At 53.6% G+C, this 20508-nt stretch overlaps 1 protein-coding gene across 1 annotated transcript in view; it reads left to right on the forward strand.

The window, feature by feature from the left end:
* Positions 1-20508, forward strand: part of NRK (Nik related kinase) — an 88598-nt gene that overhangs the window by 9758 nt on the left and 58332 nt on the right. Inside the window, exons 3-4 of the mRNA XM_063141844.1 lie at positions 14733-14789; positions 19530-19655. Coding sequence (XP_062997914.1) covers positions 14733-14789; positions 19530-19655 — 183 coding nt within the window. The remainder of the gene's footprint in view (positions 1-14732; positions 14790-19529; positions 19656-20508) is intronic.

Genomic DNA, 20508 nt, shown 5'->3' on the forward strand with positions numbered 1-20508 from the left:
CTGATACATTGCCGAAAAACAGTGATTTACATACCAGTTGTATATGCTAATTTATGCATGTAAATTTATAGATAATAATTGGAATTTACATAGGAATACATCTCAGTGGGGATGACTGAGACCAGACAACCTCTACAGGTCTACTTTCCATGTGCCAACTTGGCTCAGCAATACTACAAATGAGAAAGATCTTGGAATTGTTGTAGATCACAAGCTGAATAGGAGCCAACAGTGCGATATGGCTGCAAGAAAGGCAAATGCTATTTTGGGCTGCATTAATAGAAGTATAGCTTTCAAATCACGTGAGGTCCTGGTTCCTCTCTATTCGGCCCTGGTTAGGCCTCATCTAGAGTATTGTGTCCAGTTCTGGGCTCCACAATTCAAGAAGGATGCAGACAAGCTGGAGCGTGTTCAGAAGAGGGCAACCAGGATGATCAGAGGTCTAGAAATAAAGCCCTATGAAGAGAGACTGAAAGAACTGGGCATGTTTAGCCTGGAGAAGAGAAGATGGAGGGGAGACATGAGAGCACTCTTCAAATACTTAAAAGGTTGTCACACAGAGGAGGGCCAGGATCTCTTCTCGATCCTCCCAGAGTGCAGCACACGGAATAACGGGCTCAAGTTAAAGGAAGCCAGATTCCAGCTGGACATCAGGAAAAACTTCCTGACTGTTAGAGCAGTACGACAATGGAATCAGTTACCTAGGGAGGTTGTGGGCTCCCCCACACTAGAGGCCTTCAAGAGGCAGCTGGACAACCATCTGTCAGGGATGCTTTAGGGTGGATTCCTGCATTGAGCAGGGGGTTGGACTCGATGGCCTTGTAGGCCCCTTCCAACTCTGCTATTCTATGATTCTATGATTCTGTGATTCTATGAACTGTTGATGGGCCCCTTCAAGGCCATTTAGCTCCCCCTTCTTATGGTTCCTCATCTTTAAACCACATTTGGGATGGACAGGACCTCAAACAGAGGACACCTTCAAATAGAGGACAGCCCTCTGTAAAGTAGAACACTTGGCCACCCTAGCATGGGGGGTGAGGGTCTTCTCCATCCTCTGCTACATGATCCTTTTTAACTGGAAGGGCCAGGGGACGGACCCGTGACCTTTTGCTTGTGTAACAAAAATACACACAGAGAGCTTCGGCTATTGGGCGGTATAAAAATGTAATAAATAAATAAATAAATAAATAAATAAATAACATCTGCTCTGCTGTTGAACTGCAACCATCTCCTCCCTCTGTGGTACAACAGAAGCCCAAGAGGAGATTCCGCCTTCTGACGACTGACAACAGATAAGTGGAGGAGAGAGGCTGATTAGACATGCAGGATGTTGCCTGGAGCAGTGGTGGAGGACTGGATTTAAAATCATTGCAGAAGCAAGCAGCCAGCGCAAACTGAACACTTTTGTGGGTTGGGTTCTTTTAAATGGAGGTGTCATTTGAAAAATGAAATGCCCAAGTAATGTGATGGAGCCTCCCCAGGGCCTTGGCTTGGAAGGGGACCAGCCAGTGCTGCCTGGTTCCTTCCTAGCTTCCTCCTGATACTGCCTGTCTACACCGCCAGATCAGGGCCTGCTGTACAGAGGACGGCAAGGGTCATCCTTTTCCATGGGGAAGGCCTGCTTTGGTTTTGGGTAGCTTCTTTTTTTGGAAAGCACTTTCTTTTACCCACTTTCCGTATTTCTGGGTTTAGCGTAAAAAGACCCAACTGAGAGTGCAGGAGGAGGCGGCCCTTGTTTCCAGAGCAGAGGAAGAACTCCATAAAAGAAGTTTTATTTATGTTTAGGGAGAGGGGAGAAAAATCAGAAAGGACTGCAACGCATCGCGTGGCCTTGTTAAATTATGAAGTGTGAAAGCAGCTTGTGTGCCGTGCAGAAAGCCTGAGCGGATGGGAGCGCCGTAGGCGATGACTTGAAGGCTAAATTTAAGAAATGTGTGCATAACAGTGCAAAACATTGTGATTTCAGTGCATGTAGGTTGGAGGAACGCATGAATCCTACCATGGCTTTGAGCCTCAGACTTTTTGCAGATCTCCCCCATCAGTGGTGCAGCTAGGAAACCATAGACCAGAGCTGGCTTCAAGTTTCTGAAGGTCCTAAGAAGACACCTCCCATGGGTCCCCTCCCTCAGTGAGTCTTCCTTCGCCCGGTCATTGTCACCAGCTGCCAGGGCTCTTCCTCCTCTCCCTCATCATTGCTAGCACTTGCCTGCTCAGCAGGCAGAAATCGGGTGAGTAGGTTGGCCAGAGCTGCCGCCGCTGCTGCCGCTGCTGCTGCTACTGCTCAACCCGCACTGTCGCCTGGGCCAGAGCGGGAGGCAAGTGGGCCAGCAGGCTGCAATGGGAAGAGGAGGAGCAGGTCGGGGGGGGGGGGCTGCTGGGCGTGGCGCCTCAGCAGGGGCTTGGCCATACCCACCCGTGCCTCTGCAACCCCAAGAGGCCCTCACGGTATTCAAGTCCCTTCTTCCATGACCCAGTCCCCTCGTTCCAATCCCCAAAAGCAAATGGAGCGTAGATTCAAGCCCACCCACCCCTGTTCCTGAGCATTCACGTTGCAACAGCAGCAGCGTTGCCAAGTAGTCTGTTAGGTCACGACAGGGTTAGAACAGCTGTTTCGTGCCTCTCGGTGGCCTTTTACAAGGAGGCAGAATTTAGGGGAGGGTTTCTCAGTGGCAGGCCGGAGTCAAAAGCATCTGTCAGCCAACCAGTCAGATGTCTTCTTCTTCTTCTTCTTCTTCTTCTTCTTCTTCTTGAATTGTGTTTGCAATTTTAAGAAAACAAAGCAATGCGGTGAGGACTGCAAATGACAACAAGAGGAGGAACATAATAAATAATCGTCATCAATATCCCTACAGTGATAACGACTCAAAACACCGTTGTTGTTGTTGCTGTTGTTGTTTTTAAAAAAGATATTTGACACTACTGTTGCAGATACGTACTTCAGATATAAGCAGACCATATATCTAAATAAGCATCCAGTTGAAATTGACAGCTGCGACTGCAGCAAGAGCAGTAAGACCTTCAGTGGTGGCTGTTCCTCTTGCCAGCCTTGGGGCATAAGTCCCTTTGCACCTGTTCGGCCTCCCAGAGTCCACCTTTGCTGTCCATCTGTCCACTCCCGTTGGTTGATGTCTTTATTTCTTACCTTCCTTGCATGCCACTCCTTTTCAGTCCGAAGGTGGTTCTCAGAGCATTAATTAAAATACAACTCCTAAGGCTTCTGGGGCCAGGGGTGTTCTCACCTGGAGATGGGATGTGGTCTTTCTTAATCCAGGTTCTTTCCCAATCCAGGGTCTTCCCCAGTCCAGGATCTCCAGCTGATGTTGGACTACAACTCCCAGCTCCTCAACTGATATGGCCAGTGGTGGCAGACAGGACTTCTAGTCCCACAACGTCTGGGGACCCTAGCTTAGGAAAGGCTGCGGTAAAAGCTTGCTTAGCTCCACTCCTTCTTTCAAACAATAAACTCAGGAGCAGGTCCAAAAGAGTAGGGGGCAGACGTCGATCTTTGGTCCTTCTGTTGCAGGCCGGTTCTACTGATCTTCCTAGCGTGAAACCCTGAACGCGAGGAGTTGTTCTCTTAAAACAAGAGTTCTTCGCTACCTTTAAAAGTCATCATCTTTGTGTGGGCACGCATGTGTCTTCCTTCCTTCCTTCACCTCTCCCAACAGTGTCTAGGATCAGTAGATGGAAACAGCTTTGAGGAAATCCCCCACAGGAAACCTGGCAGCATTTCCACCCACTCCTTTGGTTTGCTGGAGGTTCTTCCTGCCCGGCCTTCAAACAGAAAGTCTGTAACCACAAAAGACTTTATGCCGCTTATCACAGCTGCAGGCCAATGCGCACTGACCAAGGAGTAAGTCCCAGTGCGCTCACTGGAACTTACAGCTCAATCCTAGACATGTCTGTGCAGAAGTAAGTCCTTGAGGGGGTGCAGTCCACAGTTTGGGAACGACACCAGAGAAAACCCTTTCATGCAAGACTCGAAACAGGCCTCGGCAGATGATGGGGTCTTCAAGAGCGCCTTCTCCCCCACGGACCTGAATAGACAGGCAGGGTCATTGCAAGGCAGGGGTCTCCGGAAGAGCCCTGTGCAATTACTGTTGTGTGTACAAACGAGCACAGCCTGGCCATCACATCCCCATGAGGGATGTTGGGGAAATCAAATCGACCCAGAGGGCCCAGCGTCTAGGGTCCGCCTATTTGGGCCATTGCTGAGGGCCCACATCCCAGTAGGGGCCCACTGGGAAGAGACCCCTGGAGCTGTTCCTCCTCTTCACGCTTGACAATCCTGCATGTTTCACTTGCTCTCTTGCTCTGGTGGTGGTGGTGGTGGTGGTGAGGAGGAGGAGGAGGAGGAGGAGGAGGAGGAGGAGGCAGACACCGCGGCCTCCTGGCTCCCCGCCTGTCAAGCAAGCAAGTCAGCAGGAGCTATGCTGAGGATCAAGCGCAGCTGGTGGCAATGGTGGCAAGAGAAGGGCGCTTCTGTTATAATGGCAACACTTAATTCTAGTTGCATTTCTCTCTCTCTCTCTCTCTGTCTGTCCGTCCGCCTTTCTTTTCTCTTTTCTTTCTTTTTTTAAAAAAACCCCTTAATTGCCCACATCTTTCAAGATCTTGAATTTTTCCTTTCAAAACTAGCTTTAGGGTGGATTCCTGCATTGAGCAGGGGGTTGGACTCGATGGCCTTGTAGGCCCCTTCCAACTCTGCTATTCTATGATTCTATCTTGTATAGCATTTAAGTAATTTAAGAAAATAAAGTTCTTTGAGAAAGGCATATGATAACATACTTTCCCCACCCCCACCCCAGTTCCCTTTTTAAAATGCATTCTTTTGAAATCAGAAAGCATCTGGGTCTATTGAGTAAAAATTTATGAGGGTTTCTCTTCTGTATTTTTTTTTAACTTGGGATTTTAAAAGGAAAAGAAAAACGGAATAAACAAAATGCAAATCATTTCTGCTATGCTGCATTTGCTTAAATATCTTGCTTTTATAACTCTGTGTTTGAGAGCATTCCTCCCAAAATATAGGAGGGGCACATTTATGAAATAAATATACCGTTGATTTGGATAATGGACTCTATGATTTATTTACATGCATTGTCCACCCATGTGATTTGCAATGAACCCGAGAAATATAAAAGGAGTCTGGAAGAGAAATAACATTGGCTCAATGTTTGCCCTTTCCAGCATAACATAAAAGATTGATTAAGGCTATTCAAGCCGTCCGTTAAAAAAGGTGCCAGGCAGCTTCTGCAGGTTACGGGATCACGAGGCAGCCGTTCCTGAGGTCAGGAGCCACATGGCACCACTTCGGCCAGTGTCAAGGGTAGGCAGAGGCGGGGCACCTGGCACGGGCCAGCCGGGCCCAACCGACGCGAGCCCCTGGCGTGGATGCTTCTGGCCACCCTTGCCAGGTGCTTGCTCAGCTGCCGCTTGCTCCGGCCAGTTGAGGGGGGGGGGAGGAGGAGCAGTGAGTGCCTCCTCCTCCTCCTCCTCCTGGCCCATTCAGTCTCAGCTGGTAAGGGCCCCCCAAAACCGGGAGCTGGAACTGTGGCCTGTGCACAGGACTGACTCTAGGGACGGGACCTCAGCAAAGTGCCCCCCCCAGTGGGCCCCCACCCACCCACGGGCTGAGCTGATTAAGGGGTGGCTCTGTGTGTTGGGAGCACTGAGTGTTCGTCCCAGGATCATGCAGCTGCCAGACTCCGCCTTTGTTTCCTCCCAAGATTGGGGGGGGCGGGCACCACGTTTTGGGACAGAGGCCGGTTTCTCCCCCGCACTCACACACATTGCCCAAGAAAGAGTCGACTCCACGGCCTGGCAGGGATTGGGGGCAGAGACGGCAGCTGGGGGCCACACATGAACCACGGGGTGGGGGGCAGAGGATAAAAGAAGCCATCAATTTGAATAGATTTTTCATAGTCTAATTTATCTGTATAGATTCAGGTTTAGAAATCATTACTATAACTTAAGGAGCAAAGGGGCAGTTACATCTTACCACAGGGTGGAAAGGCTGTGGCCGCATGACCTGTGTGCTGTCCAGGTGCTGTAACCCAGACCCAGGCTGGGCAGCCCTTTGAGTAGAGGAGGCCTTCAAAACAGAGGGTGGTCCTCTGTTAAAGGGACCAGTGTGGCCACCCTGTCTCCCTCCTTAGGGGCCTTTTGACTTTAAACCAGGCTTGGACTGGAACCTCTTCAAACAGCTTCCAAAACAGAGGACTGTGCTCGGTAAAGTAGGACACCTGGCCCCACCGGGGTTCCAATGCTGGGGCTTTGGCGTGGGGCAGCACGTGGTCTCTGTGGCCCACTTGGCGTTCTCCTCTGTTTGGCCGGGGGGTGGGGAATGGAGGGCAAGATAAGGGCTGTAGGTGGGCTATGCCTCAGCCATCCCACTTCCCCACTCAGCAGCATATTCAGCAGCTCAGGGGCCTTTGCAGGCTGGGTTGCAACCCGGCTGCCACAAGTGCAACCCTGCATTTGTGGGAAGGCAGTCTGTTGTTTGGCCCTCGGAACGCGCGGTCCTGGCGTGCAACGCCTTCCTCCCTTGGCCAAACAGCTCTTCCCGGCCTGCGTTCACTGAAAGCGGCTCTTTCTCCTCCGCTCGCTGCTGGGCCAGGCAAGCGTCTGCTGACGTGGGTTTAGCTCTTTTCTAACTGCCCAGTCAGCTGTCTTTTCCCTCAAGAATCCTGTTTGTCTGGCTGATTTTTCGTTTGGTTTATACTGACTGGTTTTGTTTCTCAGTGAAATGGAGGTGATGAAGGCGGCCAGCCAGGAGGGTTTAGGGATGTGAGAAGTTGCCATCTATCCAGGAGAGGCTGGTGGTGGCCTCCCAGGGCAAAGCTTTCAAGTAAACACAGACATGAATGTATGACCCCTGGATGTTAACATTTGGGTTGTAGGAAAATGGTAATAATTCATCAGTTGACTGGAAAGTCATGCCACTAGACCTCATGGGTCGTGGCTCATCGTACAAGTTCATTACTAGGATACGAACTCCTTCTCCTAATGTAAAACGCGTTTGCCAATTCCTCTGCCTATTGTTGCGGGAGGGTGATGGGTCCCCAAGAATTATTTTCCTTAATTTCACAGCATGAGTCTTCTCTGCCAAATCTTTCCATCTTCAGTTGTGGTCATATGTCCTGTCTCACATGAAGCTGGGGAAAAACCAAAATTACAGTTGGGGAAAATTCCTTCCTGTGTTCCGTTACAATGATGTGGTCCCTTTCTAGTTCTTAGTCAAGCTTGGGGGCAGGACTCCACTTCTCGTCTTGGGTGTTGGTTTGCAGAAACGGCGACTTTTCACCTGCCCATTTTTCTGCCTCATCACATTTTTCGTGTCTGTGCCTTCATTGCTGTCTCACTCTCAAATGTACTCTCTTTTGCACCACCTGCAGAGCTGCGAATTGCTGCATGCTTTTGACACGACAACAATGCGTGAAAAGGGGCCACATCTGTTTGCTGCAGGAGAGGCCCGCTCCTGTTGTTGTTGTGGAGAAGTAGGCCAGATTTCGCTTGAAGACAGCTCTTCATGAGCGAGCGACCACTGTTTTCCTGCGCACACTTGCTAAATTTAGACTTTGGGATCTGAAAATAAAAATGTGCCAAAGCTTGGTTTCTAAATCATGTTGATACAGATATTTTCAGTCTCTCTTTCTCTCTCTCTTTGTGGCTTGCTGTTCTACGGGTCCCTTCAAAGGCAGCTCCTTCGTCAGACGGCACAGTCAGGAACCCCTAACAGGCTGATACTGGGACCTCCAGCCGCGCCAGCTCTCTGGGCCTGTTTTTCGGGACCGGGGAAGATATTTGGTGCCTGAGCCAGAGCAGACAACGGTGTCCCCCGCTGCCCTGGTCAAGGTGGTGGGATCCAAAGCTGGTCCTTCTGGTATATTTTAGCATTTGCAAGTGATCTGCAAATCGCTGTTCTCTTTTTGTTGTTGACGCCTTTCCTCCTCTTTCGGCAGTTCCGATGTGAACCCGTGGATGTGAGGTGCGCTGGTGAACAACGTTGCCAGGGCCGATGGTATGCCCAGGGGCTGAGGCAAGGGACTCCCTGCTTGGCAGGGCCCTGGGCTAGTTCTCCCAGATACCCGCCCCCACCCACACGCCCCTTCCTTCTGCAGGCAGCCTTGAGAGCCACTCTGCTCCATTGCATACGGTGCATTAAAAGACACACATGCGACACAGACAAAGCCGGAGAGGCCCCTTTATAGGACCAGCCTTTCGCTGCCGTCTTCCTCATGAAGTGATTAAAGCCAATGGGACGGACCTCTGTCAGAGCTCTGTAAACTCACCAAGGGCTCTTCTGGATTCTTTATGGTAGAAAAAAGCCTTGCTAATTAACTGCCACAAAATGATAGATTTTGCCAGTTGAGCTGTCACGATGGGCGATGTAAATTATTTGCTCAGGCTTAAACTGGTGTAATCTTGAGAAATTGGCCATTTATTGCTGTCGAATCTTCTGTGTGTGTGTGTGTGTGTGTGTGTGTGTGTGTGTGTGTGTTTCAAGCTTTTTCTTGGCCCTTCATTAACTGAAACTAGCCATAAACCTCTGAACTGCTCGTGAGTAATTTCTCAGTAATAATTCCTATCGGTTCCATCAACGTTGCCGTGTTAGTATCCAACAGATCATGTTAATTTCCACCCATTGTTTTTCAGTCCCCTCAAAGAGCGATACGCTCAGATAATGGTTGAGGTTCCATAGGCAGCTGAGATCACCCCCTCTCTGAGATTATAGACGGAGCTGCAGCCTCGGAGGGAGGAATCTGAGGGGGGTTCCCATGGTTCACCCCCCTCCCAGCCACCACAGAGAGCTCCGTGGCGGCTCCCTCTCTCTCAAGGTTTGAACTCCAACTTCAGGAAACGGAAGGAGAGAGAGAGGGATGCGGGGTGCTGGGAGGTGGAGCAGGGAAGGGAGGTGAGCGGTGATAGACCCATTGGATCCATTGCCCTCTCAACCACCATCACTGTCCCTGGAAAGGCAAGTGAGCGGGATCGACTCAGGGGCCCATCTAGAGAGAATAGCTAAATCCGAGGATAGAGAGGATAGGAAAGCCTCTGTCAGCAGGCAGGGACCGGCCCTGCCATTAGCAGAATGAAGCAGTGTCCTCAGGCAGCAGATGCCGGAAGATGGCAGCAAGTTTTTGGAGGACAAAGTTGTGTGCTGTGTGATCTGCTCTGTACCTTCTAAGTTAGCCCGCTGTCTTCGGGTGCACTGGAGGACGCAGTCCTATCACCAGCATTAAGGCAGAATCATGTGCCGCTCCAGTCAGCTTTTGTACATGGAATGGGAGGCGGTGCCATCTTGTCCTTTGCCTCAGGCAGCAAAATGTCTTGGGCTGCCCCTTCCAGCAGGGCTCGGGGTGGGTGGACCTGGCATAGGTGCTCCTCTAGAACTGGACTCCCTGTAAGTGAGCCCTCTTCTTCCCAGGTGAATTGATGACTCTGGGTTTTGACTGGGCAGAGAAGCAGGCAGAGTATTCCGTTCCAGGCAAAGGGGTTTTTTTGGAGGGGGGGGCAGTTAAATGAGGGTGCCGGCTTGTCTGGAAAGGCTTCGTGCTCTACTGTGGAGCTTTCAATGCCTGGAAACGTTTGCAAACAATGGCCTCTGACAAAGGAGCCGGAGCAGCTGAAGGCAGCGAAGTTGTGGTGAGTGTTGTCAGCTGGATGCAAACCAAGAGCAAACCTCTCTCTGGGATTGCGCCCGGGCCGGCGGGCTCTGCAGTCGGCAATCTTCGAGGGGTCCGTGACTGTGACTGTGTGTGCCTGGCTCTATGCAACACACCAATTCAGAACCTAAATGAAGTTAACATTATGTATGCAATTGTTTATTACATTTCCATTCCACCCAACAATTTAAACCCTAAAATATAAGGCCATAAAATGCAATATAAAAAATTATTATTTATTTATTTATCATACTTATACCCCGCTCCTCAGCCAAAAAAGGCTCTCGGAGCGGCTTACACTTAGCAAAAAAGACAGTCCCTGCCCTCAGGCTTACAATCTAATAAAGACATGACACATAAGGAAAAGGAGTCAAGGAGGGAGGGAGGGAGGAGAGAGAGAGAGAGAGAGAGAGAGAGAGAGTCCAGCAGGAGCAGGCCCCGATGTTACTTCTGCCTGCTCCTGTCCCCTCGGTCCTTCTTCTTCCCCACAGGGCCAAGATGGCAGTTTGCCCTGTGGGGGGGGGGGGGAAGAGTCCAGCAGGAGCAGGCCCCGATGTTACTTCTGCCTGCTCCTGTCCCCTCGGTCCTTCTTCTTCCCCACAGGGCCAAGATGGCAGTTTGCCCTGTGGGGGGGGGGGGGAAGAGCCCAACAGGAGCAGGCCCCGATGTTACTTCTGCCTGCTCCTGTCCCCTCGGTCCTTCTTCTTCCCCACAGGGCCAAGATGGCAGTTTGCCCTGTGGGGGGGGGGAAGAGTCCAGCAGGAGCAGGCCCCGATGTTACTTCTGCCTGCTCCTGTCCCCTCGGTCCTTCTTCTTCCCCACAGGGCCAAGATGGCAGTTTGCCCTGTGGGGGGGGGGAAGAGTCCAACAGGAGCAGGCCCCGATGTTACTTCTGCCTGCTCCTGTCCCCTCGGTCCTTCTTCTTCCCCACAGGGCCAAGATGGCAGTTTGCCCTGTGGGGGGGGGGAAGAGTCCAGCAGGAGCAGGCCCCGATGTTACTTCTGCCTGCTCCTGTCCCCTCGGTCCTTCTTCTTCCCCACAGGGCCAAGATGGCAGTTTGCCCTGTGGGGGGGGGGGAAGAGTCCAGCAGGAGCAGGCCCCGATGTTACTTCTGCCTGCTCCTGTCCCCTCGGTCCTTCTTCTTCCCCACAGGGCCAAGATGGCAGTTTGCCCTGGGGGGGGGGAAGAGTCCAGCAGGAGCAGGCCCCGATGTTACTTCTGCCTGCTCCTGTCCCCTCGGTCCTTCTTCTTCCCCACAGGGCCAAGATGGCAGTTTGCCCTGTGGGGGGGGGAAGAGTCCAGCAGGAGCAGGCCCCGATGTTACTTCTGCCTGCTCCTGTCCCCTCGGTCCTTCTTCTTCCCCACAGGGCCAAGATGGCAGTTTGCCCTGTGGGGGGGGGGGAAGAGTCCAGCAGGAGCAGGCCCCGATGTTACTTCTGCCTGCTCCTGTCCCCTCGGTCCTTCTTCTTCCCCAAAGGGCCAAGATGGCAGTTTGCTCTGTGGGGGGGGGGGAAGAGTCCAGCAGGAGCAGGCCCCGATGTTACTTCTGCCTGCTCCTGTCCCCTCGGTCCTTCTTCTTCCCCACAGGGCCAAGATGGCAGTTTGCCCTGTGGGGGGGGGAAGAGTCCAGCAGGAGCAGGCCTCGATGTTACTTCTGCCTGCTCCTGTCCCCTCGGTCCTTCTTCTTCCCCACAGGGCCAAGATGGCAGTTTGCCCTGTGGGGGGGGGGGAAGAGTCCAGCAGGAGCAGGCCTCGATGTTACTTCTGCCTGCTCCTGTCCCCTCGGTCCTTCTTCTTCCCCACAGGGCCAAGATGGCAGTTTGCCCTGGGGGGGGGGGGAAGAGTCCAGCAGGAGCAGGCCCCGATGTTACTTCTGCCTGCTCCTGTCCCCTCGGTCCCTCTTCTTCCCCACAGGGCCAAGATGGCAGTTTGCCCTGGGGGGGGTAGAGTCCAGCAGGAGCAGGCCCCGATGTTACTTCTGCCTGCTCCTGTCCCCTCGGTCCTTCTTCTTCCCCACAGGGCCAAGATGGCAGTTTGCCCTGTGGGGGGGGGAAGAGTCCAGCAGGAGCAGGCCCCGATGTTACTTCTGCCTGCTCCTGTCCCCTCGGTCCTTCTTCTTCCCCACAGGGCCAAGATGGCAGTTTGCTCTGTGGGGGGGGGAAGAGTCCAGCAGGAGCAGGCCCCGATGTTACTTCTGCCTGCTCCTGTCCCCTCGGTCCTTCTTCTTCCCCACAGGGCCAAGATGGCAGTTTGCCCTGTGGGGGGGGGGAAGAGTCCAGCAGGAGCAGGCCCCGATGTTACTTCTGCCTGCTCCTGTCCCCTCGGTCCTTCTTCTTCCCCACAGGGCCAAGATGGCAGTTTGCCCTGTGGGGGGGGAAGAGTCCAGCAGGAGCAGGCCCCGATGTTACTTCTGCCTGCTCCTGTCCCCTCGGTCCTTCTTCTTCCCCACAGGGCCAAGATGGCAGTTTGCCCTGTGGGGGGGGGAAGAGTCCAGCAGGAGCAGGCCCCGATGTTACTTCTGCCTGCTCCTGTCCCCTCGGTCCTTCTTCTTCCCCACAGGGCAAAGATGGCAGTTTGCCCTGTGGGGGGGGGGAAGAGTCCAGCAGGAGCAGGCCCCGATGTTACTTCTGCCTGCTCCTGTCCCCTCGGTCCTTCTTCTTCCCCACAGGGCCAAGATGGCAGTTTGCCCTGTGGGGGGGGAAGAGTCCAGCAGGAGCAGGCCCCGATGTTACTTCTGCCTGCTCCTGTCCCCTTGGTCCTTCTTCTTCCCCACAGGGCCAAGATGGCAGTTTGCCCTGTGGGGGGAGGGGAAGAGTCCAGCAGGAGCAGGCCCCGATGTTACTTCTGCCTGCTCCTGTCCCCTCGGTCCTTCTTCTTCCCCACAGGGCCAAGATGGCAGTTTGCCCTGTGGGGGGGCGAAGAGTCCAGCAGGAGCAGGCCTCGATGTTACTTCTGCCTGCTCCTGTCCCCTCGGTCCTTCTTCTTCCCCACAGGGCCAAGATGGCAGTTTGCCCTGTGGGGGGGGGGGGGGAAGAGTCCAGCAGGAGCAGGCCCCGATGTTACTTCTGCCTGCTCCTGTCCCCTCGGTCCTTCTTCTTCCCCACAGGGCCAAGATGGCAGTTTGCCCTGTGGGGGGGGGAAGAGTCCAGCAGGAGCAGGCCCCGATGTTACTTCTGCCTGCTCCTGTCCCCTCGGTCCTTCTTCTTCCCCACAGGGCAAAGATGGCAGTTTGCCCTGTGGGGGGGGGGGGAAGAGTCCAGCAGGAGCAGGCCCCGATGTTACTTCTGCCTGCTCCTGTCCCCTCGGTCCTTCTTCTTCCCCACAGGGCCAAGATGGCAGTTTGCCCTGTGGGGGGGGGAAGAGTCCAGCAGGAGCAGGCCCCGATGTTACTTCTGCCTGCTCCTGTCCCCTTGGTCCTTCTTCTTCCCCACAGGGCCAAGATGGCAGTTTGCCCTGTGGGGGGGGGGAAGAGTCCAGCAGGAGCAGGCCCCGATGTTACTTCTGCCTGCTCCTGTCCCCTCGGTCCTTCTTCTTCCCCACAGGGCCAAGATGGCAGTTTGCTCTGTGGGGGGGGGGAGAGTCCAGCAGGAGCAGGCCTCGATGTTACTTCTGCCTGCTCCTGTCCCCTCGGTCCTTCTTCTTCCCCACAGGGCCAAAAATGTAAAGGTTTAAAACCATAGTATAGAAAATAAAAATCATAAGCAAATAGAACCTAGCCACAGTACAAATCTGAGATTGTAAAAATACAATCCTAGGTTTAAAACTGAAATTGAAAGATTAAGGTGTGGGGGAAATCAAAAGGTCTCCACCTGGTGCCGAAAAGAGGTCCGTGGAGGCGCCAGGCGAGCCAATGTTGCACGTTCACGGAAGGGGACTTTCCCGTCTCCTTCCCAATGGCGCAGTGACAAATTTGGAAGTGCCTCATGGCAGTCTCTGAAATCACACCCTGAGGGAGAGGCCTAAATTGTAGGCTGCCATTTCAGGAGCAGCTCCTCTCTGGTGAAGCGAATGGGTCATAGCCGCCCATTCAGGAGCAAGCCACCCCAGAATACTTCTCATCCCAGTGGGGAACCATATATTGTCGTCTGGGGAAATCCCTCCCTGCTCCTCTCCGCTACTGAGTGGATTGCAGCTAGGTTCAGAGGGGACAGGGGATTCTGAGAGGTGGGGCGGATGTTGTCCACATCCCTGCTCCTCACACCCCAGTGCTGGGTCCACAACGTCACTGCTCCTACATTCCTCACCTCCACCAGCCAGCCCTTCAACAGCATCTCTGAAGTTTTTTAGGGGGCTCCTGAGCAGTGCGGGATGAGGTACAGGGATGAGGCCTCTGCCTCACTGGGCAGAGCTTTTGACATTGTTGTCATAGAATCATAGAATAGCAGAGTTGGAAGGGGCCTACAAGGCCATCGAGTCCAACCCCTGCTCAAGGCATTGAGCGCTTTCTGGGTGTTGGAGCCCTGGTAAACGCTCCATCTCACTGTGCTCTGGGAGCTTAAGAACATCAGAAATCCTTCTTAGGTGGCAACGCTGGGGATCGAACCGGAGACCTTCTGCATTCAAAGCAGGTGCTTTGCCACTGAGCTACGACCCTGTCAAACAAACAAATAAAACTCCTGGGCCTGGCAGAACAATTTTACTGATCAGCTCGATAAAATATTTGCTGGTTGTTCTTTTCATTCTATTACAAAGTGCCCTCCCTCTCCCTCTCCCTCTCTCCCTCCCTCCCTCTCTCTCTCTCTCTCTCTCTCTCTCTCCCTCTCTCGAATATTGTTCGAAGGCCAAAATGTAAGCAGCAGATGTAGGTTTGGAGATATCCACGTCCTTATGTCTGCTCAAGCTATCCACATCGCTGTATATCACCCTCGGGGTTTAATATTGATTTGCTATCAAGTGCTGTACAAATTGTTTTCGTTCAGCCAAATGGCTTCAAAAACCCGGCTTATAACGATGTCTGTTGAAATGACGGATTTGAGTCCGCGGCTTACACAGGTCATTCCTCTGCACCATGACACCTTCTGCCTCCTGCGCTGATTGACCTGTGCTCTCTTGCTGTCGCCTTCCCAGGGTCGCCACGTGAAGACCGGGCAGCTGGCGGCAATCAAGGTGATGAACGTGACCGAGGTGAGCAAGCAGACCCTTTGGCCTCAGAGGTATATCTCAAGTCTCTGTAAAAGAGGCGGTTCCCAACTCCCTGTTACGCTATTTGGCTTGAACCAAGAAACCAGCACCTGGGGCGGGGCTATGGAGGTTAAGGGACGGGGCCACCAGGGCGCTAGTTCCTACCTCAGGGTCTTCCTGGGTGCCCCCTTTTACCTTCTCCCATACGACTGAATGGCCGCTGTGCAGACTTGCGCAGAGCCAGTGTGGCATGACTGTGCAAAGAGTCTCACCCCAGCCCCCGTGTGGCCCTTGTGCCGCCCCTTCACCACCGAGCCTCGTACTTGCTGATGCAGAAGGCTCCATCCCTGGCAGCATCTCCACGTAAGGCTAGGAAAGAATCATGCCCAAAACCCCAGAGGATCGTGACCGTTCAGGGCCAGTTGGTCGGAATCCATATAAAGCAGTTTCCAGTATTCCTGTGGCAGGAAGGCGCTGTGAGCTGAAGGTCGCAGTGGAAACCCCCAAGCGGTTCATGTCAATGCGGACTGGTTCATGACACAGGCGGCTCCTCAAGGGCCATTCAACCCACCCTTGTGCGGCCACCATTTTGAATCTGCAGCCCCCTCATATGCAGGTCGATCGGGGGTGGCGGCATCTCGTGCGTATCCGGCACCCTGCGCCACAACCCTTGCGCAGCCTTACTACTAATCGAGGGGATAAAGCACCGCACTTGGGGACAGCCACGGAAGTTTGTGTGTCTGTTATTTAACAGATTTACTTTCCACTGTTTAGATCAGGAAAGCAGAACCCGGTGGTGGTGGTGGTGGTGGTGGTGGTGGTGGCAGCCACGTTGCCCTGCCGCAGACCCTCTGTGGGCCGGATGATCAGTGGGCATTTTATTTATTTATTGCATTTCTTTCTTTATTATTGCATTTGGGACCGGTGAGATAAGAGATTCCCCTGCAGACCCCTCCTCTCCCAGTTATCTCTCAGAGCGCCATGTGCAAAGGGCCAGATCCTCTCGCCCGACGGCTTTACGGGTCCTGCTGTTCTTGTCCTCAGGGGTGGGTAAAGAGATCGGAAACAATATCCGACGTACGCTGGGAGTTGGAGGATGGGGCTGGTCCTGCAGCACGCTTCTTCCCAGCTGGCTTGATGACAAAGCCTGATGGCAGAACCGGCCCCCATCCTGGCCGTGAGCCTGGGGCAGGGCCACCGTTGGGAGGGCCCCCCGACGCCTCCTGGCTCCCCGGCTCTCTGCCTGCCAGGCAAGCAAGAGGGAGCCAGGATGAGAAAGAGGACGAGGAGCCAGAGCTGCGGGTGGCAAGGGGGGGGGGAGAAGGAAAGGCTCCCCCAGGGCCCTCCGGAATCTGGAGCTGCCACTGGCTGGAAGGTCCCTAGAAAGGAAGGAGGTGGCTTCTCATGGAGGGCCCCTCTCAGGCAGGCGTTGTGCCAGAAACAGAGCTGCCGTTTGCTCGTTGTTAAAGATACCGCTCACAGTGGGAACATGTCCCACAAGCAGCCCAAGTGTTAAAATGATGGCTTGCTTATGGGAGAAAACAACCAGCTTGTCTAAATACAGTCCTTTGCACGGTGCTTTCCTTCCCGTAACCAGGACGGATGGACGGACAGACACCTGCTCTCATTTTCAGTCCCGCTTGCACAATTGGGGCATGGCCATTGGAGGCGGCACTTGTGTCTATTTTGCTGGTCTGTAATGATGAGGCAGCACAGCCTCTTCCTGCTTATTTCTGGGTGATTATCTGTCTCCAGAGATAGCAAAGAGAAGATTTCCTGTCGGTTCGCAGCAGCCCCTGCTGTGCTGTCATACCATCCTTGTCCCAGCGCCTACCGGCCGTTTTCTCAGTAAAATCTAGGCCACCTAGATGGGCAACAGCATGGAGCAGAGGGCAAGTTGTAGATGTAAACGCTGGTTTTATCCCCCATTATAAAAAAGGAAAGGAGGAAAGGAGGAAGGGGGACACTTTTCACTTGCGGCTGATCCCGCTGATAACGTGGCCTTGCAGTCACTGTGCAAAACTACAGCCTGGGTAGCGGAGTAGCTAAAAGTATTAAGGTGCCCTTCTGTTGAGTCAGGCTATGTATCAGTATCCGGTATCAGAAGCAGTAAGCCTATGTACAGCAGTTGCTGGGGAACATGGGCAGGAGGGTGCTGTTGCACCGTGTCCTGCTTGATGGGGGGGGGGAACTGCACAAAAGCCAGGAAAATGCCTAATAATAAGTGTTTGGCAGGAAAGGGGGACGGGCCATCTTGAGAACCCCAGAGGGCTGGATTTGGCTGCTGGGCCTGAGGTTCTGCATGCCTGTGTTGAGCCCTTTTGGGGAGGGATTCCCATAGAAGGGATGCCACAGCTGAAAAGGCCCTGTGCCCGGTCACCTTCCGGGGGCGCTTTGTGGGGAGACCCATGAATTGAAGTCTTCTCAGGCTTCATGGCCACAAAGGCCGTGCTTGGATTCCACCCTGGGTCTGATCCTATAACGAAGCCTTTCTTGGCTCCACTCAGATTCTGCATATCCATCCGGGCAGATTTCTCCTTCCCCAAATCCTCCATGAAAAGGCTTCTCTTTTTTTCTTTTCTTTTTGGACAACCCCGTCTTTTAAAGTGGCTGCAGAACACTTCTGCTCTGTTCCAAGGGCTCTCAGCCGTTCTGCCCCCACCCCCACCCCTTTTATCTTAAGCTTTGATCCCCAGCCACTTTCTTGCAACTTGCTCAGGCAACGGGACGGATGCTGCAGTGGTCACCATGGGGTGATCCGTCCGTCTGTCCGCCCGCCTGTCAGGAAGAGCCGTTGTGGTGTCGTATTTCTGGGAGGGGCGTGGGAACGTTTGGTGGAACTGACAGCCAGCGTGGTTTTTGCAAACCTTTCCCCCCACATCAGCTGCGCTTCCTGTCACGTGACAGAGCAGAGCAGCACGATCAGAGTCTCATCGTTGAGGGGAAATGGTTGTGATCAGGGCAGCCAGACACACCAGTGCACAAAGCCGGCGCGCCTGCTTGCTTTGCACTTCTGCATTCACGATGCAAGTGCCTGCCGTGGTCAGCACTGCGGTCTCAGAATAATACTTTTACGTTGTGTACGGTGCATTTCAAATATCCTCTAAGTATGTTGCACACTATTTCAGCCAAGGCATGTCTGCCAGGGACCCGGTATTCGTAGCCCTCAGTTGCAGATCAGGGCGGGGCGAGGTGTGGGAGATATGAATGGCGAGGCAGGCCCTAGACCAGGGAGGTGGGTAACTTGTGTCACTCCAGATGCTTTGTACTACAACTCCTATCAGGCTAACCAGTATAGCCAGTGGTGAGGAGGGATGGGACTTGCACGCCCCAACATCTCGAGGAAACAGCAAGAGGGAAAGGAGCTTACGTGTCCCAAAAGAGAAGAAAAAATATGCTCAGGTGCCCGACAGAACCTTTCCTACGCCCCATCTGTTACAGAAAGGACTCGGCTTGCTCCAGGGCGGTATCTCTTTCTCCAGATGTGCCGCCAAGACTCCTTCCAATGGGGCTTCTGCCCCTGAGGAAGGAAAGCCCTTTCCGAAGCCTGTTGGGCACCTGGGCAATGGCCTGCTCTCTCCTGTGTGTTGCAAAGCCCACTCCTGCCCTCGGCCAAAGGCCCCCCACGCTGGAGATCTTGTGGGCAGGCCCTTCCCTCGGTCCCGCCACCATCCCAGGCAAGCCTGGTGGGGACGCGGGAGAGGGCCTCCTCGGTGGCTGCTCCAGGCCTCTGGAACACTCCCCTCCCAGGGATGCTAGACTGGCTCCCTCCTCGGTGTGCTTCCAGGAGCAGGCAAAACCATTTTTTGTTCCAGCAGGCCTTTGGCGTATAGTCTGGAGCCCTGACTATGCATAGGGTTTTATAATTGTTATTTGTATTTTAAATGTTTTAATATTGAAGAGCATCTAATTATATTTTTAACATTTGTATATTTCTATTCATAGGTTTTAATTGTATCTGTTTTAATTTTGTAAAGCCACCTTGAGGCCCAGCATTGGACAAAGGCGGGATACAAATAAATAAATAAATAAATAAATGGCTGCGGTTCCCTGGTAGAGCACGTGTGTTTTGCATGCAGAACATCCCAGGCTCCGTCTCCAGGTGGGGCTTGGAAAAGCCCCTGGGAGCTGCTACCGACCAGCGTAGGCAGACTGCTGGTCTGACTTGATCTCCTTTTCATTTGTTCAGCTTCTGGATATGCATTTCTTTTTCTAAAGGCCCTTCCACAACTCCACAGCATAAATGACCCTTCTCCTCCTCCTCTCCGTTTTATCCTCTCAACAACCCTGCGAGGTAGCTTATGCGGAGAGTCTGTGACTGGCCCAAAGGCACCCAGGGAGCTTCACGGCTGAATGGAATCCCAAGTCCCAGCCCAAAGTCTCAGCACTACACCACCCCAGCTCTCACATTTTGTGGCCGCACATTCCCTAAACGTACGCTGCGTAGTGTGCAAAAGACCTGCCTGTGGCTGTTCCTGAGCCCGTTCCGGGGCTTTTGCGTTCTGGGGCGTGGCCACCCGGGAGGGGGCCGAAGACGGCCATCCACTTCCTCCAGCCCACGCGCCACCCACCAGGATGCTCTCCATTGCCCTGAGGGTGACCTGAGTGCACAAGAGCCCTGCTCTGCCCTCTTGCCTCCTCCGGCTCATCTCAGGATTGCAAGGAGCCCGGAAACTCTCTCTGTCTATCGGCAACCTATGATCCCATATTCCCCCCTTCCCCCGCCCCTCTTTTTTGCCACAGGAGGAGGAAGAAGAAATCAAACTGGAAATCAACATGTTGAAAAAATATTCCCACCATCGCAATATTGCAACGTACTACGGCGCGTTTGTCAAGAAAAGTCCTGCAGGTCAGGACGACCAGCTGTGGGTAGGTATCCAGTTCCCCTCGTGCTTCCTTTCAACATCCGTGTTTGGGAGTCCAGTCGCTCTCCGTTCCCGTTTAGGGGCGATGCTCTTCCTTTATTCTTTCTCTGGTTTGCCTGGCTCTGCATTCCATTCCTCCTGAATTCCGGTTTAGCTGGGCGGTTCTCAAGTTAACCCCAGCATTGGAGTGTGCTCGGTTGGCCACCGTTCTCGGGGGCCTCCGTGTGTTTTGTTTTGCGTCTTTGATGTCCGCTGTGGGGCTCCTTCTGTGTCTGCCGTTGCCTTCAGAAGCCCCGTTGGTGCAGGTCTGGTCCTAGCGTTCGGCAGAGTGAAGCAGTTGCCTCAGGCGGCAGATGCTGGGAGGCAGCAGCAAGGTGCTGCTGCCCTTCAGCCCCTCAGTTAACCTGCTGCCTTCAGCTGCAGTGAGGCGATGCTCCTCCCCCATCACCCTCACTACGAAAGGCAGGTTAATCTGTCAGTCCAGTTGACTTTTGTATGGGAATTGGGAGGAGGCCCCGCCTTGGTCTTCCCCTCAGGCAGCAAAAGGCCTTGGGACAGCCCTGGGTCAGTGGCAGCACCCTGTGCATGGCTGGCTCTAGCCTTGGGCAAGACCCCCTAAATGGGGCCCCTCCCTCAGCCTGGGAGCAAATATGCAGGGGGGCCCATTGCTCCTCCTCACCATCACATTGTCTGGGCCAAAGCAAGAGGCAGGCTACACACATGTTGCAATAGGGAGGAGGGGGAACTCCAGGAAGGCCCTGCTGGCGTGTGGACCCTCAGCAGGGCCCAACCGGGCCTACCCTTGATGCTGGCCCCATAGGTGGAACTTCCTACCACAAAGGGTTCGGCCGTCTTCC

Source organism: Elgaria multicarinata, chromosome 15, assembly GCF_023053635.1.
Source record: "Elgaria multicarinata webbii isolate HBS135686 ecotype San Diego chromosome 15, rElgMul1.1.pri, whole genome shotgun sequence".
NCBI classification, from domain to species: domain Eukaryota; kingdom Metazoa; phylum Chordata; class Lepidosauria; order Squamata; family Anguidae; genus Elgaria; species Elgaria multicarinata.